The sequence below is a fragment of the Physeter macrocephalus genome, chromosome 21, assembly GCF_002837175.3.
Source record: "Physeter macrocephalus isolate SW-GA chromosome 21, ASM283717v5, whole genome shotgun sequence".
In the NCBI taxonomy this organism is placed as follows: Eukaryota; Metazoa; Chordata; class Mammalia; order Artiodactyla; family Physeteridae; genus Physeter; species Physeter macrocephalus.
In genome coordinates this window covers 19339622-19366416 of record NC_041234.1, presented here as the reverse complement: position 1 = coordinate 19366416, position 26795 = coordinate 19339622, and the positions used below count along the sequence as shown (strand labels likewise).

At 36.5% G+C, this 26795-nt stretch overlaps 1 protein-coding gene across 1 annotated transcript in view; it reads right to left on the bottom strand.

Annotated features, from left to right (window-relative positions):
* Positions 1-25376, bottom strand: part of LOC102994778 (small integral membrane protein 12-like) — a 44372-nt gene extending 18996 nt beyond the window's left edge. Inside the window, exon 1 of the mRNA XM_028482912.1 lies at positions 25197-25376. Within this exon, the coding sequence (XP_028338713.1) occupies positions 25197-25376 (180 nt within the window). The remainder of the gene's footprint in view (positions 1-25196) is intronic.
* Between the last annotated feature and the right edge of the window lie 1419 nt (positions 25377-26795).

The window sequence follows — 26795 nt, the reverse complement described above, 5'->3', positions numbered from 1 at the left end:
GCCTCATGCTGAATTTTTTCTGCAATTAGACAAAAAGTACCTGAGCTTCAGTAAGCCCTGACACCAGATGAGCAGTTTCCATTAAAAGACAGTGGGTTTCACATGCTGCAGAGCAACTAAGCCCATGTGCCACAACTACTGAGCCTGTGCTCTAGAGCCTGTGAGCCACAACTACTGAAGTCCGTGCGCCTAGAGCCCGTGCTCCACAAGAGAAGCCACCACACTGAGAAGCCCGAGCACCACAACAAAGAGTAGCTCCCGCTCATCACAACTAGAGAAAGCCCAGGCGCAGCAACAAAGACCCAACGTAGCCATAAATAAATAAATATTTTTTAAAAAAAGACAGTGGGTTTGAGTCCCCTCCTAAGTCAGGATCCTGGGTTCAAGTCCCAATCTGAGGTGCGGGTGGGTTCAAGTCCCAGCCCCAAACTGAGTTTTGGCTGGGTTGAGTCCCACCTTAGGTGTGAAGTTTCAGTTTAAGGTATGCAAATAGGCCTCTTTCAGGGAAACTGTTCCCTCTCCTGAGCCCTGTGAGGATAGCTGATTAAGGGGTAGGACGGGAATAAAACACAGACCTACTAAAGCATGGACTTGAGGATATGGGGAGGGGGAAGGGTAAGCTGGGACGAAGTGAGAGAGTGGCATGGACATATATACACTACCAAATGTAAATCAGATAGCTAGTGGGAAGCAGCCGCATAGCACAGGGAGATCAGCTAGGTGGTTTGTGACCACCTAGAGGGGTGGGATAGGGAGGGTGGGAGGGAGGGAGACGCAAGAGGGAAGAGATATGGGGACATATGTATAAGTGATTCACTTTGTTGTAAAGCAGAAACTAACACACCATTGTAAAACAGTTATACTCCAATAAAGATGTTAAAAAAATGCAAAAAAAAAGAGAACTGTTTCTTTGTTTGCCATAGTCCTATGGGACCGGTGAATGCAAGCCCCACTGGCTATCAGAGCCAGGTGATCTAGGGGTCCATCCTTTGGACAGCAGGTACAAAAGCTGGGCTGCCAGATGTGTGCAAGCTCCTTCCAGAAAGGTATTGGAGACTTGGGGCAGGTTCAAGGGAGAAGGCAGAGGTGGAGCTCACTGTCTTCCCCGGTTTCTTGGGAGAATCACACTTAGTCCCTAGATGCATATTAAATTAGAAATCTAACTCTCAGGCAGTAGCTTTTAAGGTATGTAAGTAGGCCTCTTTCAGGGAGACTGCTCCGAGCCTTGAGGTTATAGCCCCAGCAAGTCCTCATGAGCCCTTTTAAGAACTGTTTCTTTGTTTGCTATAGCCTTGTGGGCCTCATGGACACAAGCCCTATGGGCTTTCAGAGCTAAGTGTTTTGGGGTCCTGTCCCTAAGATGGGAGTTTTAAAAGTTGGGCCTCTCTAGATGTGGTGCCCAAAATTCTTCACTCCTCGGGGAGACACTTGGAGTTGGGAGTCTTCTGTCAATTGTATGGCACTATACTTAGAAAGGGTTTTATGGTGCGTGTCTTAGGCTTTTTTCTCCATTTTGATGTGGGTGATGTGGGTATTTTCTCATTTACCAGATGTGTAAGAGTGAGTGAGTGAGTGAGTGAGTGAGTGTGAGTGTGTGTGTGTGTGGTCACCTTGGAGCTTACATAAAATACTTTACAGTTATACCAATCTACTTTAAGTTGAAAAAAACAAGTTCAAGTTCAATCTTGTACACAAATTCTGCATTTAACTTCTCCCCCATCTATATTTTATCTTATTGCTGGCACCATTTACACTATTCATATTATCTTTTAATATATTTTTTTAGTTATAGTAATGTTTAATACTTTTGTGTTTTAACTTTAAATTCGAATTAAAACTCATTTACTGATTACAATGACAGTAGTACAGTATTATGTATCTGTCTATATACTTACTTTTATCAGTGAGTTTTACACTCATTTATGCTATCATGTTGCTGTTTAGCGCCCTTTCCTTTTCAACCTGAAGAACCTTTAGCGTTTCATGTAAGGTAGGTCCACCGATCTAGTCTGCTGCTCAACCCCTCTAGTAAATTTTTCAGTTCAATTATCGTGTTCAGCTCCATGATTTGTTTGGTACCTTTTAATATTTTCTATATCTTTGCTGACATTTTTACAATGTTCATGCATTGTTCTCTTGGCCTCAGTGAGCATCTTTATGACAATTATTTTGAATTCTCTGCCAGGTACATCATAACTTTCATTGGATTGGTTTCTGGAGATTTATCTGTTCCCTTGTTTGGAACATTTTTGCCTGATTCTTCAATTTCCTTGACTCTCTGTATTGATGTCTGCAAATTAGACAAAACAGGCACCTCTCCCAGCCGTCCTGGCCTCATACAGGAGAAGATCTTCACCAATCAGGCAAGCCAGAGATTCTGCCCACCCCCTCCAAACTCCTTCCCTCTCCAGGAGGAAGCGTGTAGCTGTGGTCATGTCTATTCACTCTGTGCTGATCCAGTGGTTGGGGACCTATGGCATCTACCTGTCCAAACTGTAATCTATGTTCTCCCCAGGTGTCTAGATTTTGCCATATTTACCAGAGTTCCAAGATGCCAGTTCAGATTCAAGCCAGTAGACAATTATTTGGGCAGCTCTGGAGAAATTGGGACACAGGACATCTAGATCAACCCTTTCCCTCCCAACGGAAAAGCTGAGAGTTGGGAGTTTTCATCTTTTCTTTCTTTGCTAAGCAGAGAAAGGGGTGATCTATGACATCTACCAGCCCCAGCCACCACCTATATTCTACCCTGAGTGGCTAGACTGCGCTGCACTCATCAGAGCTCCAAGACTGGCAAAATATAAGCCAGTCCTCTAGGGAGCCCTCTGGGAAAAGTTGGGGTACTGGACATGTGAACCAACCCCCCTCCTCCCCTGGTGAATCTGGGAGATAGGGAGTCTCTTCCTGACTATATGGTACTATGCCAGGGGAAAGGACTCCAGTGAGTGGGTGTCCTAAATCTCTCTACTGGCTTTGAAAACTGGTTTTGCATTCACTTGGTATGCAGGATCCTTTCAATTAGTTTCTGGATTTTTCCAGAAGGGAAAAAGTTCCAAAGGGAGTGCCCATGAATTGGTATGTTTGTGGGAGGAAGGAGGGTCCAGGTCTTCTTACTCTACCATCTTTTGATGTCACTTCTTGACACTTATTTTTAATAAAATATTTTTAAAGGTTTGAAAATTTCCTACATTTAGCATCTTAAATATAGCCCATTTCAATAATCCAGTAGTTTGCTACCAAAGGTATTTATCTTTCTTTCCTTGAAACCATGGAAGATATATTTTCACTGAATTTCAATGAATTTTTAGCAAAAACAAAGGATTTTGATTGAACTACTGATTGGTTATATACACTACTTCAGTTAATCTACACCATAGGCCTCTCACATACAGTTATAGAGGAGGCACTTGAGGCCATAGAGGGTAAAGTACTTAAACTGCATGGTTGACAAGTGGCAGAACTAGAATAAAATACAGGTTCATGTAGTAATTTATCTTCTTTGCAATGAAACAGATGGCTCCCTATAAGTAAATATAGATAGATATGGACAGAAAAACAAAGAGACAGAGATAGAGACAGAGAAAGACACCTACACACACAACTTTCTTTTTCATATTAGCTAAGCTGCAAGAATATATGGAGTGCAATTATTTTCTTATTTACTTTTTTGGGCTAAGACTGATATGAAAATTAATTTGTATTCCTGAAGTGTTTACTAACTGATAACCCTGTAATATTTGAGGCGTCAGAGGGAGGCCAGCATGAGGTAAAAATACTTGCTGTAGATAAACCACTCATATACATAATGACACTGCTATAAATAAAAAATTTAGTTTTCTTTGTATTTCATGATAATTATCAGTTTCTTGAGTATCAAGTGCTATATTTTACAAAGATTGAATTATACTCCTAAATTGTAATTTTATTTTTTGAAACGTTATCTGACAAAACACATTAGTGAAAAATAATTGGCTTACTTTTCAAACATGTATCACTCATTCTGTAAATGTTCATATTAAATATATTATGCCCACTGTAGCATTTTGATGACAGAAGATACTCTTGCTCTCATTATGTTGTGATGGAGTTGCTGGCTTCTTTCACAACTTCTAAAGTGGTAACTTAATTTAACACCATACAGTCTCAATTTATTCCAGCTGATCACATTTGCACCCTGAATGTGTATGTGATAGGAGAATAAGGAAAACTTCATTGCATAGTAAAAAAGAAAGTCATATCTATGCTTAGAATCTTTTGACTTCATCAAGCCTTTGGTTCCCAGTGCTTTGATATGTACCATTGGATGAGTGATGCAGTCATCCCTTGGTATCCACAGGGGATTGGTTCCAGGACCCCCAAGAATACCAAAATCTGCAGATACTCAAGTCCCTTATATAATATGCTGTAGCATTTGCATATAGCCTATGCTTTTCTTTCTGTATACTTTAAATCATCTCTAGATAACTTAGAATACCTAATAAAATGTAAATGCTATGTAAATAGCTGTGAATACAATGTAAATGCTATATAAATAGCTGTAAACTCAAGTTTTGCTTTTTTGGAACTTTCTGGAATTTTTTTTTTCTTAATAGTTTCAACCCACTGTTGATTGAATCCACAGACACAGAACCCATGGATATGAAGAACCAGCTGTGCACTATGGGCTTCAAAATAAAAGGTACATTTCTATTGGGGCCTCTGAATCAGCTTAAAAAATTAATCCTGACTTCCTTTTATATATCCAGTAATTCTGGGTGGTCAGTGTGCTTCGAACAGCACTAAACACTGTTTACCAAGGGCTGCTTTACCAATATCCTGAGCAGGCCTGCTGAGAATGAAGAATGTGTGCAAGGCAAGACATTAATCACATGAACATCAACCTTGCCTATACCTAGTACACAAAGGTGCTGACTCAAACAAAAGTACTGATTTTTGTTCTCTTTGGCTTCTCTCCATATTTGCACAGTTGCTCATACCTCTTCACTTCACTGTAGAGGTATCTGTTGAGTTTCATCCTTCTGTACTCAGGAAGGTTATTCATCAGGCTCCAATCCTATGCTAAGATATGATAATGTATTCTTAGACCAAGTCAATTTATTAAATTTTAAAATCAATAAATATTTGTATCACTAGATTGCTTGAATCAACCAGAATCTATACTCAGATTTAAAAGATAGGTATTATAATGTAAATGCAAAATTGCTGGCATTTATGTTAATTTTCTGGCTTGGGTTTTACTATTCAACTTTTTATGAACATAAATATAAAAATGTAGAGAGTGTGATTTTGCATATGTGTTATTTTTCACTCCATTTCATCTGCACAGTATGCTTGAATAATACTTTTTAAAAACAACAATAGTTAATCAGTTTTTGAGCATCTCTAAAGGTGCTACATACCAGCCTAAGAATTTTCTCAGTGCATTCTCACTATAATCCTATACTGGAAGTATTGTTTTCAACCCCATTTTATGGATCAGGAAACTGAGACACAGAGAAATTAAGATCAGGCAGCAAGTAAGAGGCTGAGCCAAGACCTGAACCCAGGATATCTGACTTAAGTTTGTCTTCACGACTACTCTTCACAGGTACCTACAGTTTGCCAAGCGATTGTAACTCTCTTACTGCCAATGAAAAATGTAGACAGTACTTAAAGGTATTATTATTCATTTTTTTCTTTAAATCTTGATGGGGAAGAAAGTCAGTGGAGGAATGCACTTTATATCTTGGAGAACACCAAAGAACTCTAATAACTCTGCCATCTGAGAGGCAGTGCAATCAAATATAATACCAGAGTCCTAAAATCAGTGCACAGCTTGTGGGTAATTGAAATGTTGCCTTTTCCAAATGTAATTATGTTTTAGAAGAACTGTTTTGAGACTAACAGATAACTGATTTACACATGACCTCAACCAAATATTTTAGAAATATTCTTGATTGTCCAAAAAATAAATAAATAAATAAATAAAACAGTAATCCTCATACAGAAGGGAAAATATAGAAGAGATTACTTTTTTATATAAATAGATAGATCAGCAGGGTGATTATCAGTTCTGAATATTAACAGCATTAGGAGATCCTAGTCTGGAAGCTGAAATTCTCTACCAAACACAAAAGAAATCAAACAAGTAAATAATCAACTCAAATCTTTTGTGGACCAGTTGAGTACTGGTACTTGATTTCATTCTGAGTATCTTCTCATGAGTTGTAACAAATCTCCAACAATTCATCTGAAGCTGGACTTGAATCAATAACTCATCCTTTCAGCTGCTGGATCCAAACTCCTTCAACCTTTTCAATGTATTGCTCTAACCTTTGCAATCTGTCTTGCCCTTTTCATCCCTGAATCATTCTGGTCTTCTTCTTTTATTTAATTCATTTAGTTGGCATTCTTTTCAAACAAAAAGCAGTTCATTGCAAAGTGTTAACTGAATGAACTTCTGAAAATATAGTATATATCATGTAAGTGCAGACATCTAATGGAGCTTTTTAAAATAAAATTTCAGGGTTTATTTTTCTAGATCTAAGAGTCTGAAATAACTTTTAGCCATTATGAAAAAAACCTCATTCAGATTGTATTTCTTCTCTTGATTTCACTGATTAAATGTATCTGAACTGACACATACATCTGAATCGCTGACTAATCTAAAATCAACAAATGGCAGTGCTTATAGGATAAGCTTTAACTATTTCTGATCATGCCTCTTGCCTGAACTAGGGAAAATGGCTATGGATTACTATTCACTTCATTTGTTTCTGGCTTGGATTCATGTAAAGATGTCTGCATTGCAAAATTTTTAGGCTAGAGTTGTTTTGTGTAGATTTTGAATCTTGAAATTAATTTGGTTAAGATATCACAAGTGCAAATATCATGAACTCCTATTATGCTATCAGAGTCTCTAAATGAGACTGCATTACTGCATAACAGGATAAAAGGAACAGTAATAAACAACAAATGTGGGAATTGGGGGCTCTCTTTGGTCTGAAACACTATATTCTGATATATTCTTTCTTAGTCTTCAGTTGTTCCATTTTTAATTTGCAAAGAATTGGCATTATTTATTTGATTCTTACTTGATTGTTTGACTCTCTTCACCTAAAGGTCAGAATAGTAAAAATGAGGGAAGAAGATATACAATCAAAGTGTTTTGATAACCCAGCTTGGGTCTATGTATGGTCCTCACAGCCTGTGTCTATGCAAAGCTCTGTTGATTTTCAGCATGTTTTGACATCCTGGAGCTCTGCTCAATGTGTAAGCCAGATTTGCTCTCTCTGCCTCTACTTGTTTTATCTTTCACAAACAATGGAACTGAAGCTTTAAAGATTTTACTGCATCTCCTGTAGAAGACTGCAATTAAGATGGGCTAAAAATGTTACTTGTTTTTTTTAAAATGCACATGCTTACCGGGCTACTTTTTAATTTTCTTCTCTACACCCAAGTGGATAATTTAAGCAATGGCTAGGGCATTAGTGGATATTAGTGTTCCACTGCTTATTGTGTTCAATTGCAGAATGTGTCTTAGCAGAGAAGCACAGAAAAACTCCATTATACCAGGACACTTGGGGAAACAAGAAAACATGATTTTCTTTTTTTTGTAGCTTGTCATCGTGATGGTTTCAAGTTATGTGATTTTTCTTATACAGGATTTATTTCATAAAATACCCCAAAAGTAAGCAACCATTTGTTATCTAATTATACCTAAGCCTTTACATAATTACGCAGATACTCCGTGTGCTTCTAAAAATATCTTAACATATTTGTGAGTTAAGCTCCTTAACAAATAGAAGCTGCAGGGACAGACTGTTGGCATTGCAGTAAAATAAAAATATGTCAAATATCTGCAGTGACTGATTCCTCATGCCAGGGCTCAACAAATTTTATCTGTAAAGGGACAGATAGTAAATATTTTTGGCTTTGCAGCCCACATGGTCTCTGTTGCAACCACTCTGCTGTTTTAGTGCAAAAGCAGACATAGACAACATTTAAACAGATGATCATGGCTACATTCCAATAAAACTTTATTTACAAAAACCAGCAGTGGGCTGGATTTGACCCCTGGGCCCTAGTGTGCCAGCTCCTTCCTTATTCTCTTGATGGTGGACATCTCACTTATACATGTTACTTTATAAATGCACACTTAGCATCATATACACAAATAATTTAAACTATCTGATAGTAACCAAATATGATTTACTATCTTAAATGTTTTAGATGTTTTGTGGGGAAACTTTTAACAAAGAGATCAGATACTTAATAAAGCATTATATGGATATGAAATTTATGAAAATACAGTTGGATCAGTATGTTAACATTAAAAATAAATTGGGAAATAGTTTATCTTTTTAATTTCTCACAATTGGTTTAAACTGCTTTCTACTCCATAGCTAGAAAAAACAGTAAACTTGCCAATCAAAAGAATACCAATGTTTTTCAAGTTCAAAAGTTTCCTTCCAGTAAACTCACTATCTCTAGAGTAAATGCTCAGACTCTCAGAGTTTCTCCTCCCTTTTTCTTCACATAGTGGTGTGGGCAGGAATGAACAGTGTACTGCTAGAGTGTTTTTCTGGTGATGGGAGAGGTAGCTCTAGATTCACAGCTGAATCCTCTTAACTATTCTTGTGGTCCTTGGTGGTCTTCTCTCTTTAAATCCAAGGCTGGTGAAAGGTTTGAGTTATTCCCTTGTCATAGACAAGTTCTAAGGGCTGAGCAGGCTTTATCTCAGCATGAGAAATCCCATGAGGTTGACTATATAACGCCCATCGGAACCACTGAACAGGCATGAACTGTCCCAGTAGCTTTCAAACAGATGGGCTCTTTGACGCACTCTGTTGATCTCCTTGCACCTCTAGCCTACACCATCAGCTATTTTATATGACCTCAATATGGCAATAAGGAACTCATGGATCAACTGCACACAGCTGCCACAGGAGACCCTTTGGTTCTATTTCATCTTCTTTCTGCCTGAAATTCTACTTTTCACACTTTACTTTCACTCTGATGTGGGTACCATGTGTTCACAGGGTGCTCACCATGAGGTGCTCCTCACCTAGATTCGCAAACTCAATGTGGCACAAAATTGCCTCTGAGGTCTGTTTTTCTGCAACAATTATCTTGTTTTTCTAATCTTCTCATTTGCCTTCCCCCTCTGAAATTCACTATAAGGAATGGGAGCAAAGAAAGACACCAACCTCCGATATCTTCTCTCTCTCTTCTATATGAAAAGGATCTTCCTTACCTTTTCTTGGTAAGATATCTTTCCTTGGTAAGATATCTCCCTCTCTCTAATAACTTACTTTCTGTCTTTTGTTTTTTCTTTAGGCACCAACTACATATCTTGTTGTATTCATATTCCTTGGTGACAAAGCCTCATAATGTGGCCTGCATTGTCAAAGGGCTATAGGGAAACGTGATGCCAGGAAGAGTAAACATGTTTAACATATATGCCAAATGTACTCATTACAAAAGGCACTAAATTAATCACTTCTCATTTAAATACTTGTAAATGTCTTAACATTATTTCAAGAGAGGACTATGTTCTCTCTTGCTGTCTTTCAACAGACAATATGAATGTGCCTTTAGATGGTACAGAAATCGCAGAATCTCTGTTAGTGGCAGGTTGATAGTAAGGTTCATGATATATCAGCAAATGGGAAATTTGTGGATGTGAGTGATCTAACAGTATTTCAGATCCTGCATCTTGCCTGGCTGCCCCCCTGCTACACACACACACACACACCCACACCCACACCCACACCCACACACACACCACTATTTTTCCAAGAAAACAATTTTTGGAGTTGCAAACTCATTATCAAACTTTTAGATTCCTTATTTCTCTAACATCTTTTTTCCTCCTGACATCTTGGCTATTTCCACTTTTATCACCTGTCCCAGAAATATTGCCCTTTGAAAATCAAGTAATCTTTTTCACTTTATTTCTACTTTGTTAACTTTAAGTTCTAGATATTTATAATACTTTATTCATGGTCCAGTCATCCAGCAGAGAAGCACTGAAGGACTGCTCTCTCCCATTTGCTATACAAGTGCCTAATACACAAACCCTGCCTTCAAAAGATCTCACAATATGGTGGGGAAGACAAACATTAACTATAATAACAGTGACAAATATTGCAATAAAGGTGTGTATCAGCTGCCACATGATTCCAATAAGGGAAGTAATCATTCCAGGCTTAGCAGATGCAGAGAAGATCTGGAGAGAGATGTCATGTACCTGAAGACAGGATGGTACCTGAAGACAGGATGGTACCTGAAGACAGGATGGTACCTGAAGACAGGGTGACTAAAGTTAGGCAGATGAAAATGTGGGGAAAAGAACTGAAGGCAGAAGAAGAGCATGAGTAGGTATATGAGAAAGATGCACAGGTCATTTGGGGAAAAGAGAGAGAGAAAGAGAGAATTTACCATTCAATGGGGAAGAGGTAGTCTTTTCAACAAACGGTGCTGCGAAAAAAGGATATCCACACGCAACAGAATGAATCTGGAACTCCACCTTACAGTACTGTATATACAAAAAAATAACTCAAAATGGACCAGTAACCTAAGTATTAGAGCTAAAAATATAAAAATATTAGAAGAAATCCTAGTGATGGATTATTAGATAAGACCTTAAAACATGAGCAAAAAAAGTAGATAAATTGGACCTTAACAAAAATTTTTAAAAATTGTGTATCACAAGATACTATCAAGAAGGTGAAAAGGCAACCTAAAGAACAGAAGAAAATATCTGCAAATCATATATGTGATAAGATATACAAATGGCCAACAAGCACATGAAAAGATGATTGATGTCAACTGCCATTAGGGAAATGCAAATCAAAAACACAATGATATGCCACTTCATGTAATTTAAAAAGAATAGAATATAACAAGTATTGGTGAGGATGTGGAGAGATTGGAACCCTTGTAAATAGATGGTGGAAATGTAAAATGGAGCAGCCACTCTGGAAAACAGTTTAGCTGCTCTTATAAACCTAAACATAGAATGCCATATGACCCAAGAATTCCACTTCCAGGTTTAAATACAAAAGAATTGAAAAACGATACACAAACAAATACTTGAAACACATGTTCACACAGCACTATTCACAACAGTCAAAAGGTGGAAACAGCCCAAATGCCCATCAATGGATAAACAAACAAACTGTGGCATTACTTTGCAGTCATAGAAGGAAAAGAAGTACTGATAAACGCTACAACATAAACGTGCCTTGAAAACATTAAGTGAAGGAAGCCAGATATAAAAGATCAGATATTGTATGATTCCATTTATATGAAATGTCCAGCAGAGGTAAATCCATAGTACAGAAAGCATATTGGTGCTTGCCAGAAGCTGGAGGAGAGGACCTTAGGGAGTAACTGCTTAATGGGTACAAGATCTCCTTTTGTAGAAGTGACAGTTTTGGAGTTAGATAGAGATGGTGGCTGTACTACATTGTGAATGTGCTAAATACAAACCAGATGTACACTTTAAAAATTGTTAATTTTATGTTATGTCAATTTCACCACAATTAAAAAAAATATCCCAAGTTAAAAATTTTCCTGGCTATGCTTTTGGAGCAGAAATTGGAGACCTTGGTCACACAATGGTCTGTGCATTAAAGCAGGCTCACAATTATGTCCTAAGGAGAATTTTGACCCCATTCACAAGAACTTCCTGAGTGGGGTGGGTTGCCTTCCACTTACGCATAAATCCTTATTATGCTCCTCAATTTCCACAGGAGGATGTGAACTCAACCTCTAACTCAACTGTTAGTTACAGTATATATTGTTTACGTGTAACTGTAACGGCTGTAATTTAGGTGATATACAATAGCTGATATTTAAGATGGGAATTATGACAGGCACTCTACAGAGCCCTTCATTTTTATCCCAGGACATTTTTGGTTTCCTGCAGGGAATTTATCTGGGCCATCTTCCAATTGCCAAGAACCACAACTCATTTCCTAGGAGCTTTCTCAGGATGTCAAAGCCTGCTCAGCCTACCCAGGGCACGAACCCTTTCAAAGAGGCAATATCTCTGTTTTTACAGAAAAGAAAACTGAGGCATAGCGAGGCTTAACAACTTGCTCAAGATCACAGAGGTATTAAGTGATGTTGCTGGCATAAAAACCCAAGACTGCAAAGCTGGGTCTCTGAATCACTTTGCACATGGTCTCTCAGTAAACAGACAGAACACTGTCTCACTAACTGCTCACCTAGGTATACACAAAACCTAAATTCTCTACTGAAAAAGTAATACTAGTAAATTATTAGAGGAAAGTCTTGCAATCTATCTATTCCTCTAGGTGCTCGAAAATCTACTCAATGATTAAATCAACTGAGCCAAAAGCCCTGTACTTAAAATCTACTATGTCTTCTCCCAACCACACTAAGATTTCATTCAGTGAATACTGTGTTGTGATGTCATCTACCCACAACTTCAGATGACACAGAAATATTCTAAGGGATTTATCTTGATGTTTAGGTAAGGATGTTATCAAAGGCTTTCCAGTCTTTTCAATGAAAACTTAGGGAGAAATGGCTTTCAGATGTTAGTGTCAGGAAGAGTAGTTGACTCTTTGAAGCAATTAGTTGGTTTTTATCCCATGGAGCATGATTGTGCCACTCTTCATTTTTCCTCCATACACTGGCTGCTAGAAAAACATTTTGGCTTCTCCAGAGCAAGTGACATGACCATACTATATCTCATCGCTGACTGCACGTGACGTCTCTAATCTTGTTTCAACTTCCTAAAAAATTACTTGTAATTCATTTTTTCTTGTGTTTTATAATTTTGTGATACCTTTAAAAGTTTTTATAACAGATGAAACATAAGTAAATGCATACATGAGCCAAGAAGCACCACAGTTTATTTCAAAACTTTTGATTGCTGCGGAAATATCCTACCCATGACATGATAAACCAATAAGAGTGGACTGCAGCTCTCAACTCCTTTTGGATTTTTCCTGTCTTATTCACTTTAGGAACAGAAGAGTCCAGGCAAGGACATGTACAAACTAAAGCAAAAGAAACATAGCAAGCTCTTGAAAGAAATTTCAGTTAAGCATTATGCAAGGCAATGTATAGAAAAGATTATGTTTCAGGGGTCCACATATGTCTTAATGCCTACCAACTACAAAACATGAATGGGATGGGGTGCCTGGATGGAGATTCAAGGACGCATCAATAAGCTATAACCAAATATTTATCTTCTGGACTATCCATTTGGGGAATTTCGCTTCCATGCTGGTTGTGGTGCTGAAGCATGATGGAATGCACGCAAAGCTTCTTGCTCTTGGATGACCACTAGGTGTAATCATCTAAGTGCATAAACCTCATTTTATCTTACGTTATTCAAGTATGTTCTTAGTGCGGGGTGTGTGTGTGTGCATGTGCGTTTGTGTGTATACATCAAGTTATAAGGGTGTGCCTACTTACAGGCCCGAAAATAGGCTGGGTAGACAGCACAGAACTTTGTTTATAATAGCTGTATAATAATTTTTGATAATCTAGCTAGCTATAAGTGCTCAAAATACATTCTTATATTATTTATGGTAATCACTGATGTGCTTTATTAATCTCAGCAATTATCAAAATGCCAGGAAGTTACACATTGAGTCATCTGTGTAATCGGTGAGCATTTGGCTATGCTGTCAAACCTATTTTCTTAAATTCTAACTGCCAGTCTGATCTTAACAGATGTAATGTACAGGGTGCCAATCAGAGTACAAGATGTTACTTTTAAACTAGCTAATACTTCCATCACAACTTTATCACTTTATGTTTCTCTGTAATTGCCTTCCTGGGTTTTTAACTGTATCCCCATTTATAAAGTCAGCAGTATGCAGAAAAATATTTTGGTAAAAATGAATGACAGTTATTTGTCATATTTTGTGCTTAATTATGGCATGCCAAGCATGCTGATTCACAGTGACATAGGCCCTTAGGGCCCATAGAAATAATCTGGCACTGGAAAAGTCATGATTTAAACATCAATTAAAAGCATAAGATAGCATTATTAGTCCTGTGCAACTTCAGAATTCCAACAATATTGCTAACTAAAGTTCTGCCATTGAATCTGCTGAACTATTTTTGAAATCTGCATGAGGCACAAGATGAAAAAAGTGATAACTGGACTTCATTAAAACCTTTTGTCCCTCGAAAGACATTATTAAGGAAGTGAAAATACCCACAAAATGAGAGAAAATTCTTATAAATCACATAATGGATAAAGTTTTAATATCTAGAACATATATGTTTGTGTGTGTGTATATATATATATATATATAGCTTTATAATATATATATACACAAATATTACAACTCAACAAAAAGACAACTCAACTAAAAAAATGTGCAAAGGACTTGAATACTTAAAACGTAAACATAGTATTATTATACTACCCATAAATTCCACTTTTAGTTATATACACAAAATCACTAAAAACACTCATACACTGTGTACCATTGTTCATTGTACCATCATTCATAACAGGCAAAGGTAGAAAAACCCTAAATGTTCATCCACAGATGAAAGGATAAACAAATGTGGGATGTACATACAATGGAATATTATTCAGCCCTAAATAATAAAAAATGAAGTTCTGATACATGCTATAACATGGACAAATATTGAAAATATTATGCTAAGTGAAGCCAAACACAAAGGTATAAATATTATATGATTCATTTATATGAAATATCTGGAAAAGAAAAAAAATCATATAATCAGAATGTAGATTAGAGGTTACCAGGAGCTGGGTGGAGGGGGAATCAGAATTATTGATTAATGGTTACATAATTTATGTTTGAGGTGAAAATAGTGATAATAAATATGCAACATTGTGAATGTAATTAATGCCACTGAACTGTACATTAAAAATGGATACTTAGAAGAGTATCTAACATATAAGCTCAATATAAATGTTTAATAAAACAAAAAATAAAGTTAGCCAGTAATATATGTACAAAATTATCAGATAAAAAAAGGTAACATTTTCTAACTCAGATACTTATATAATGGACACGAATAATATTTAATTAAGGAACATTGTAGCTGGGGTACAATTCAAGGGCATTATTTATATTAGAGATGTGATTCCTGGAATCACAATTGGTGTTAGTTAAATGTGGAAGCTAAGTTTTAATTTTTTAATTGTTCATTCATTTAGTCATCAGGCCTCTACAGAAGAGCACTGTGTGTGGAATACTGTAGGTATCTCAATAGTAAGATCATGTCCCCCCAGTGGCTCCATCAGTTATTGCTACAAATGTGCTACAAAAAAATTTTAAAAACACCTTAAAACTGTGATTTAGAACGACAAGACTTTACACTAACCCATAAGTGTGGGTTAGTTGGGGTTTAGATAATAGAGGTTTGGCTTTTTGTGTCATATCTAAGAATTCACACAAATTAAAAATTCTACCATCACCAGCTCTGTGAGCAAGTCAATTTAATCTTACAGAATGGATTAGTTTCACATTTTTTTAGCCATCTCATAAAAGGGAAATAGTGAATACATTTTATTTTTAAAAAATCTATTCTCAGATTTCCCTCCTTTGGGCACAACGACTCATGACTTTTTGTTCCTGTTTATTCTTCCTTAATTATGGTAGCTAAAATAGATGCCCTTTCCTATAGAAACCGGGCAGGTACTGGGACCCCTGCCTCCTTGTCAGAAGTAGACAGAGTAATCATTGAGTTATATTTATCTTTTTACGACATGTAAATGATGTGCTGATATTTACCACAAATTCTATCATAAGGAAAATTGATAGGAGGAAAAGGGCAAATGGTGAGACATTGATCTTGTACCAAGCACTCAATTCCTGGGTACGTTAACAAACTCTCCACATACATATATGTATATATAATATAGAACCATTAATAATTACATAATATATAATTATATATACACATATTTCTCTATATGTATATAATTTTTATAGAGACTTTTATATACATAATACATAGAATTCTATAAAGTATATAATATATATTTGTATATATTATATATAAGGTCCCAAATGACACCTTACAATCATATCACATTTCCTGAGCTTTCTCCCTCTGACCATTTCACACCTTTTCCTCTCTCCTCATGCAGCTAAAACCTCTTCCCACATCCTCAGTCTCAACAGTTGATAGTTCTAACTTACTGAGAATACAGAGGCAATCAAATGAGAACATCTAAAAACCCTCACCATCTCAGTAACTCAGATACATGTACCTGTGACCATATGGTCTTTCTCCTTTTATGGTGGAGAAACTGTCAGAACTTCTGTTTAGGTCACTCTCTCGACCTGTCCACTAGATACCATCCTTACTGGCTCTAGTGATTCTCCTTTAACACTAGCTTCATCAATTTCCCCCCCTTCTAAATCATTCTTATTTGCATATAAAATGCTATAATTTCTCCTATCTTTAAAAAGAACTCACACCCACTGCATCTCCTTCAAGATACCTCCTAATTTCCTAACCCCTCATTTATAGCAAAGTTCCTCAAAAGAGTTGAAGAGACCTCAAGAGCTGAGAGCTCTAATTTCTCATCTCTCGTTTCCTGTTGAGCCTGGATTCAGTCAAGATTTGTTACATTTCATCAAACCAACTATTGTTAAGGTCACTAAGATTCCCATGTTGGCAAATTCAATTATTAAATCATACTTATCTTACTTCACAGATGATCATCTCTTTTACTCTGGAGCTACATTAGTGAAATGAAGGGGAAAAAATAACGCATGATGTTCTAGATTGATGCAGAAAGCTTATCTGACTAACTCCAACACTCTTTCTTGATAAAAACAGTCCACAAACTAGGAATAGAAGGGAACTTCCTCAAACTGATAAAGTGCATTTATGAAAAACGTACAGCTAACATCATACTTAATGGTGAAAGCTTCTCCTCTAAGATCAAGATGAGGAAATTCACCTCATCACTTCTATTCAGTATTATACTGGAAGTTCAAGACAGAGCAATTAGGAAAGAAAAAGTAGTCAAAGGCATCCAAGTTGGAAAGGAAGTAGGAAAACAATTTCTATTCACAGATGATATGACCGTATACATAGAAAATCCTAAAGAATGCACACACACACAAAAAAACCTGTTAGAGCTAATAAATAAATTCAATAAAGTTGCAGGATATAAGAGTAGCACATAAAAACTCAGTTGCATTTCTGTATACCGTCAATGAACTATCTGAAAGGGAAGGTAACAAAACAGTTCTATTTATAGCAGCATCCAAAAAAATACAGTACTTAGAAATAGCCAAGTAGATGTTAAGACTTATACACTGAAAACTACAAAAAATTGGGAAAGAAATTAAAGAAGACCTAAATAAACTGAAAGACACCCTGGGTTCACGGACTGAAAACTTAATATTGTTAAGATAGCAATACTCCTCACAGTTATCTTCAGATTCTTTGCAATTCCCATAAAATCCTAATGATCTTTTTTCAGAAACGGAAAACGATCCTAAAATTCATATGGAATTCATAAGGAATCCTAAATATCCAAAACTGTCTTGAAAAAGAAAAAATTTGGAGGGCTCACTCTCCCAGACTTCTAAACTTACTACAAAGCTACAGTAACAAAAACAGCTTCATACTGTCATGAGGATAGACCTACTGACCAACAGAATTGAGTCCAGAAATAAATCCATCCATACAATGATTTTTGACAATACTGCCAAGACCATTCAATGGGGGAAAAATAGTCTCTTCAACAAATGGCACTGGAACAACAGTATATCCACATGAAAAAGAGTAAAGTGGGACCTCTAGCTCACACTAGGTACAAACATTAATTCAAAATGGATCAAAGACCCAAATGAACTAGTTAAAGCTGCAAATGTCTTATAAGAAAATATAGGGGTAAATTTTCAAGACCTTAGATTTGGCAATAGATTTTTTTTTTAAACATCTTTACTGGAGTATAATTGCTTCACAATGGTGTGTTAGTTTCTGCTTTATAACAAAGTGAATCAGCTATACATATACATATATCCCCATATCTCCTCCCTCTTGCCATCTCCCTCCTACCCTTCCTATCCCACCCCTCTAGGTGGACACAAAGCACCAAGCTGATCTCCCTGTACTGTGCAGGTGCTTCCCACTAGCTATCTATTTTACATTTGGTAGTGTATATATGTCCATGCCACTCTCTCACTTCATCCCAGCTTACCCTTTCCCCTCCCTGTGTCCTCAAGTCCATTCTCTCTGTCTGCATCTTTATTCCTGTCCTGTGGCAAGAGATTTTTAAAAAAATATCCAGCCTTCCTTTTCTCACAGAAAATTAATAGTCTTTAATTTATGATTTAGTGTTATCCCACAAATTTTTTTATTGTGGTAAAAAATACAATATAAAAGTTGTCATCTTAACCATTTTTAAGTTCTTTAACAGTAAGTATATTCACAGTGTTATGAAACAGATCCTCAGAACTTTTTCATCTGGCAAATCTAAAACTCTATACCCAACTAAAAATAATTCCTCTTTTCGCTCTCCCTCTAGCCCCTGATAATCACCATTTGGAGATTTTTGCCTCTATTTTTGTTATTGATTTTTACTGCAATTGCACTGCAATCAGAAAATTACTCGGAGTTTTATCTCTTGAAATTGTTTGAGACTTGCTATATGGAGACATATAAGACAGATTTTTGTTAAAACTGCCTATGTGCTTATAAAGCATGAATTCAGGAATTGTTGGGTATGGTATTCCATACAGATATATTAGGTTATATTTCCTAATACCATTGTTTATGTCTTCTAAACACTTAGTAATTTAAAAAAATTTTTTATTTTAGTATTTATTTTGGTTGTGCCGATGGTCTTAGTTGCAGCAGGCGGGCTCCTTACTTGTGGCTCACCGGCTCTTTCAGTTGCAGCTCACCGGCTCCTTTAGTTGCGGCTCACTGGCTCCTTTACTTGCGACATATGTGCTTCTTAGTTGCAGCCGGCGGGCTCCTTAGCTGTGGCATGCAAACTCTTAGTTGCGGCATGCATGTGGGATCTAGTTCCCTGACTAGGGATCAAACGCATGTGCCCTGCATTGGAAGGCAGATTCTTAACCACTGTGCCATCAGGGAAGTCCCAACCCTCAGTAATTTTTAACTTGCTGGTTGTATGTGCTACTGAGAGGGGTTTTCTTTTTATTTTATAAATTTATTTATTTATTTATTTAATTTATTTTTGGCTGCATTGGGTCTTCATTGCTGCACGTGGACTTTTCTCTAGTTGTGGTGAGAGGGGGCTACTCTTTGTTGTGGTGCACGGGCATATTGCTGTGGCTTCTCTTGTTGCGGAGCATGGGCTCTAGGTGCACGGGCTTCAGTAATTGTGGCACGCGAGCTCAGTAGTTGTGACTTGCAGGCTCTAGAGCGTAGGCTCAGTAGTTGTGGCCCACAGGCTTAGTTGCTCCGGGGCATGTGGGATCTTCCCGGACCAGGACTTGAACCCGTGTCTCCTGCATTGGCAGGCGGATTCTCATCCACTGCGCCACCAGGGAAGCCTGCTGAGATAGTTTTGTTAATATATTCCAACCTCATTATGTATGTATCTATGTACCCTGATGGTTTTGTTTTTTTATAGATATTGATTTTTTAATAAATTAGAATTATATCTTCCTCATCAATTTAATCTTTAATAAGTATAAAATAGTCCCATTTATTTCCAGTAATCATTTTTCCTTAAAGTCTACTTTGCCTTCTATAAATTTAACTTTACAAACTCTTTTTGGTTCATATTTACAGAGAATTTTTTAACCTATACATTGACTTTCAACTTTTCTGTATCCATATATGTTAGATGTATCTCTTGTAAAGAGTACATAGGTTGTGTTTTTTTAAATCCAATCTGACAATCTTCATTTTGATTTGTTCATTTCATCTCTTTCCATTTAATTTCTTCATTCCGATTTCCACAGTTTGCATGCAGCATGCAGACTACTTTCCTATCCAATACTACTTCCTCAATTCCCTGAAGTCTCCTTCCCAAGCCTGGAATTATAAAGCCAGGCATACAGTATTACTGTAGGTAGATTAATGTTTATTATCCAAAATGTAGGTGAGCCTCTCTTACTTCTGGTTGCTGCCTTCTCCACCCAAGGATTCTTTTTTTTTCTTCCAGTTTTATTGAGATTCTTAAGGTGAAACAACTTAAATACATTCATATTTAAAGTAAAAGTTAGAGGAAGAGACACTTTTCAGGATCTTCATTCACTCCTGTAATTCTCATTGTGACCCTGGTTTTCTGGAGATAATAACCATGCTCAACAGTGAGTTTATTTATTTTAGTGTGACTTTCAAACCAGGTAGAATGCAAACATCACTTATTATGAGAATTTTGCCTGTGTAATTACTGTGTGGTGATCTACATCCTCCATTCCCACGTTACATTAATACATACATATATTTATAATTTAGGAAGTTTATTTGCTATTTTACCAGGTCTTAATTAGTTTTTATGCATCTGTCTTCTTAGGAGTACAATCTAAATGATGTTCATAATGATGAAGTTGAGATAATGAAAGATCTCAAAAGCATTCTGAAATTTCCAAATACTATTCTAATTTCTTTCTCCAAACTCTGCCAGTATCAGGTTGATCTCACATAGACAGAGCTCTCATGAATTCATTCATCAGTTTATTCTTTTAGGGCATACTATGTGCCATGCTCTGAACTGAAAGACTTTAAAACAGCTAAGAAGACATGCTTTCCCTTGAAAAAGCATATTTTACTTTGAAAAAAAAAATCATAACACTTCTCAGATTAATTCTTTCAACTCTTTTTTAGTTTGCAATCTCTTTGATTTACAATTTTCAATGTCTTTCAAATAGCATTTCAGGGTCTCCATGTTGTCCCGTTGCTTTTTTATTCACTGTTAGAACACACGCATGCTTACTGACTTCTTCCATTTATATTACATCAATATCATCCCCATCTCCACCTTCCTGTTCAGAATGTTGCCAAGAAGAACAGAAAATACACAGATGTTATGGAATATTTATTAGTAGGGAGATATTAAATGAATTTGATAAAATCTCAGTTATCTTCAATTTTAAGACTATTATTTCTCAGAAGTTGTGAACATTGAATTACAGTTTCACAGGTTAGCAAGAACACTGACTCTTACCCTTTAAGAGTATAATTAAAACTAAAGAAGTCTTATGGTAAATTCAGGGGAAAACTATGATTCTCCTTTTAGATGTGGCAAATAGATATAGGCACAAACATATTACTGGATTCTTACTTAAATGAGCTTATTTTTCTTAACATCATCATATCCTGCTTTTTAATTAAAATATTACAGGCAAGCATGGTATAAAGAATGGATAACCTTCTTATCTATGCTTTGTCGCCTTAGATTACATAAATGTCAAAGTATGTTTTTAGTGAAAAATAGCTCTTGTCAGTTTAAATGATATTTTCTAAACTTGATTATTTTGAGATGCATGGTTTACTTGAATCAGCTCTTGCTGTTTTGTGTTCCAAAAATATTTTAAAAAGAACCGATCTATTATTGTAGAATAATGAAAAAAGAAGAGGCGGATTTTTTCACAAACTATATACTTCATCAGATTTGTACTTGTGACCTTTGAAATATGAAGTCAACTACATTATTCTTTCATAACTCTGCAAGGGAATTTATAGACTTTAAATTATTAACAAAAGGTCTTTCTTATTTTGCTATGAATGATCAAGAATCATAAGTAAAATGTTGATTAAAATGGAAAAAAAAGGTTTAAGAGTCAAATGGGTCTTACAGATTTATACCAAGATTTTAGTGCATGTATAATTTAATGACAAACATAATATTTTATACTATGTTTCTTTTTCAGAAAAAATGTTCCCTTTTTATTAACTGTATGGTATCTCACAAAACAATGATTCATGAAAAATATAGAGCTTATAAAGACAAATTGGAAGATAAAAAGCCTTATACAGATATGCTAGTTAACCTCATACTCTTTTATTGATATCTCTGAAAAAATATATAATTACTGTATCTTACAAGATTTGTAACATGATGCAAATGTTTTAATCTTACTATCTCAATTTCCTATTTATAAAATGGGAATAATTATAGCACTTAACTCATACGAAGTTTTCTGATGATTAAATGAGATGATATAAGCCAAATACCTAGAACAGAGACCAGCACATATTAAGGACTTAATAATTAGTTACTATTAATTACTATCTGTGGTATATTTAGTAATAGTGAACTTGATAAATTCGCATTTATTAAAGAATAAAGTTAACACTTAGGGGGATTATAAGAATGTTAAGTTGGGGAAAATTTCTCTTTCTTTTTTTGACTTTATTAATGGTTTAGTAAAAAGTATCACCTTTGGTGAAATGTCTCTGAATACTGTATGTCTTATTAGAAAGAATAAGAGAAGAATACAGCCAACAATACTTTAGTATCATGAAGGAAGATGTCATTCTTTTTTAATTTCCCACTGTTACTGACAGTAAAAAAAACTCCTAACTTCTGCAACCTCTAAATACCTGTCACAAACATGTTGTTTTTCAAAGTACACCCCCATGATCATTTGATTCTGAATCTCTTAGCATGTAATTAAAGCTGCGCCTTAAAATGGCAGCTTTGGGACTTCCCTGGTGGCGCAGTGGTTAAGAATCCGCCTGCCAATGCAGGGGACACAGGTTAGAGCCCTGGTCTGGGAAGATCCCACATGCCACAGAGCTACTAAGTCCGTGCACCACAACTACTGAGCCTGCGCTCTAGAGCCCACAAGCCACAACTACTGAGCCCGTGTGCCACAACTACTGAAACCTGCACGCCTAGAGACCATGCTCTGCAACAAGAGAAGCCACCGCAATGACCACAAGCCACAACTACTGGGCCCGTGTGCCACAACTACTGAAACCTGCACGCCTAGAGACCATGCTCTGCAACAAGAGAAGCCACCGCAATGAGAAGCCCACACACCACAACGAAGAGTAGCTCCTGCTCTCCGCAACTAGAGAAAGCCCGCGTGCAGCAAAACAAGACCCAACACAGCCAAAAACAAATAAGTAAATAAATTTTTTAAAAATGGCAGCTTCCTGGACACCAGCCAGATTGAATGAATCAGAATCTCAGGAGGTGGGACTCATCAGCCTTTCTTTGTAGCAAACTCCATAGGTGATTTTTATACACAGTAAAGTTTAAGAAACCTTAATCTAGTATGACATAAGAAACTGCTATCAATCATTCTGCCTTCTGGCTTTCACAAGAGTGAGAATTTTCCTCTTTCTTTTACAAATAACCTTTCATCTCCATCTTGGATCACTCAAGGAAATGAATGGTGATTACTGGCAGCAACTTTGAGGCTTCAAATGGAGACCCAGACCTGTTTTAGAGTGGAAATACATACACCAGAAATGAAAGTTTTTTTGTTTGTTCTTGTTTTGTTTTGTTTGTGTTACGAGGGCTTCTCACTGTTGTGGCCTCTCCCGTTGCAGAGCACAGGCTCTGGACGCGCAGGCTCAGTGGCCATGGCTCACGGGCCCAGCCGCTCTGTGGCATGTGGGATCTTCCTGGACCGGGGCACGAACCCGTGTCCCCTGCATCGGCAGGCGGACTCTCAACCACTGCACCACCAGGGAAGCCCGAAAGTTTTTTCTTTAACTAATGCATTTGGATGAAATTTCTCTTTCTGTGCAGCGAGATAGCCTCATGAGTTTTACAGTTCCTTATCTCAGAAACCCCAGCTGTCCCTTATGACATTTCCCAGAGAAATAAGGGTTGACTGTTTTCTAATAGGGCTGATTGATATCTTTTGAGATAAAATGGTAACAGAACACCTGCAATTTATCATACTGTAATTTTTGTTTAAAACCAATTTCTTAAAAAATATTATTTTATTATGGTAAGGATACTTAATATGAGATCTACCTTCTTAACCAATTTTTAAGTGCACAACACATTATTATTGTTGACTACAGTTGCATTATTGTATGGAAAATCTCTAGAGCTTATTCATCTTGCTTAAGTGAAATTTTATGCCCATGGATTAGTAACTCCCTATTTCCCCCTTCTCCCAGCCCCTGGCAACCATTTCACACTTTGGTTCTATGAATCTATTTTAGATACATTATATAAGTGGAATTGTGCAGTATTTGTCTTTCTGTGACTGTCTCATTTTACTTAGCATAATGTCCTCAACATTCCTCCATGTTGGTGCACATGGCATAATTTCCTACTTTTTTAAGGCTGAATATTATTCCATTGTTGTATATAGCCCGATTTCTCCATCCAATCATCCATCAATGGACATTTAGATTGTTTCTATACCTTGGCTACGGTGAATAGTGCCGCAATGAACATAGTCATGCTGATACCTCTTCAAGATCCTGATTTCTATTCTTTTGGATAAATATCCAGATGAATCTAAAAGTGATTTTGATACATTGATAATCTCTAAAGGAAGTAGATCACTTACTACTGCTGCCAGATTTGTATTCCACAAATATTTATCACATTAAAATTAATTTTTAATACTTTACAGATGTAAATGTACTACCTCCAAGAATACAGATACTCTGGAATTATTTAGCTCCAACTTTATGAAATTATACAAAACACTGGTAGTTATTCAGATGATGAGTGCAAATGGCAAATTTACGATTGTGATGAACTGGATATAGAGATATTAACATTTAAATAAGAATATCGAGGTGAAATTATCTTAACTGACACTGATCTGATTGGTTTCTTTTACATGCTATGCATATACAATGTAAAATTCATGACTTTGTGGTGATGAATTTATTTCATGATGTCTTAAATGATATTTATATTCTCAGAAGGGGAAAATACTCAAAAAAAATTTGAGTATAGTATATTCCATTGCTGATTTTAAGTTTGAAGTGATGAACAAGTTCAACTGTCAGTATCATTCCCAATAAATCATAGTCAGAGACATGCAAGAAGATTCCTTTTAAATTGGGATATTAGTGTCTACTAAGACAATAGATAATCAGTATCCAGAGAACAACCTCAAACAGGTATGTCTGGGAAAAGTATAAGACTTCTGATGCTGGCATTCACCAAGTGATGGAAATCCAAATGAAACACTGCCATGACTAGGAGACACTGTGTCACTTTGTGACTCAGAGAAAGTTTCTTTGCACACTTATTCCTCTCCTGTCCTATTCCAGCTATAGTCCGCTGTCACTTGTTACTTAAAATGTCTTACCGTGGCAATGGGGGTGGTGCTGTTGTGACTAAGGGTCAGAGGCATGTACAATTTACTCGAGTGCCAGGGATGTGGTTTCTTGGTTATCCTGTCTCCAAATTGCAGCCATAAGTTGAATGTGTAATCATTCCTCTTCTCCATGAGTAGGGTTTTTACACCTATTCGATTATCCCACGTCATGACTGTCCGCCAGTTCTTTAAGATCAACAGTGCTTTTTGTCCTTCTCCTCACAGAGGCAGGCTATTGTTCTGTATAGGAGCTCCAGGAAAAGAACACTGGTAGAGTTTCTTCCCCCTCCCATATGACTGTTGCTTCCCTCTAGGGCCTGCACTGCAGTGGATATTCCTCAGGGCTCTTTCCAATCTTTTCTGCAAGCACGTGTTGGGGTTTGTTGAGAAAGGACATGCAAGGGGGCATGGACTCCTCCAATTTCCAATGCTCTCAGGGGTTTCACACTGTCTCAACAGGCCACACTTGGTCTTCACCAATTGTCCTTGCTTGTAGCTGAACTCTTCTTATTGGGACCCGATTATGTCTGCTCCAGGTGAGTGCATGTTCATCTCTTATCTTTCCCTGCAGTCATGGTCTTTCCTTGGATTTGTGACCAGTGACCTCAGCTTTCTGGTAGCTCAAGAAATGTCATGTAATTTGAAGTTGTTCTGGCTCTTTTTTACTGTAAGGGTGGAAGCAGCACTCCTTTCAACTTCTCTAAAAGCCAGCATGGATGGAAGCCAAAACCATTGCTTATATAGTTTTAATTTTAACAGATGGAGTGAAAATCCACATTTCTAGCAGTACTTTTGACAATAATATCACTTTTTTTTACTTGTAGTACTCTTACTTTTGGGCTAAAAAAAACATATAGCATATATAAATATTTTATAACTACTAGATTATTTTCAAGATGTTTCAGAAACAGGTCAAAATGTTTTTTTTCTCTCTAGAAGATAACAGATTATATAGTTTCCACAGAGAAGAAGTTTTAAATTTATAATACTGAGTCATCTAATCAAAGTGATGTAATAGACCCTAGCTATTGCTCTACTGGAATTTTAACAGTAATGTTGCTTGTGTCTTCTGCAGAAACTGTTTTTTCCATATTAAAAATGAAAAGAGAAAATTTCCATCTAAAACAAGGCCAATGAGACCACAAAAGTATAAATTTCTTGCACATCATTTTACATGAAAGTTTCAGCACAAGGTCCAGAAAGTTGTAGGTGATGTAGACATATTCCCTTTACTCACTTGGCTTGGTAATTACTTGATTATAAAATTAAATGTGAGGTCTTTATCAAGGCTATGCTGGATTATAGTAGCAAAAACAAGCATTAATGGCAGTGTTGTGAAACAGATTGTGTACTAGATATTAAATCATTTTATCAAAGAACTGAAAGATGTATTAGTAATTTTTAATCTACAAATGTCCTTAAGAAGCACATTGATGTAACTGTACAGATATGTATCATAGACATTCTGTAGAGCCCAGTCCGCAGTATTTACTTAGTAGATCACTGGAGATCAGCTGTGTACTTCTCCTTTTCAACTGGATCATCTGTTGATATTTTACTTTTATTTATTTATTTATTTCTATGTATCTA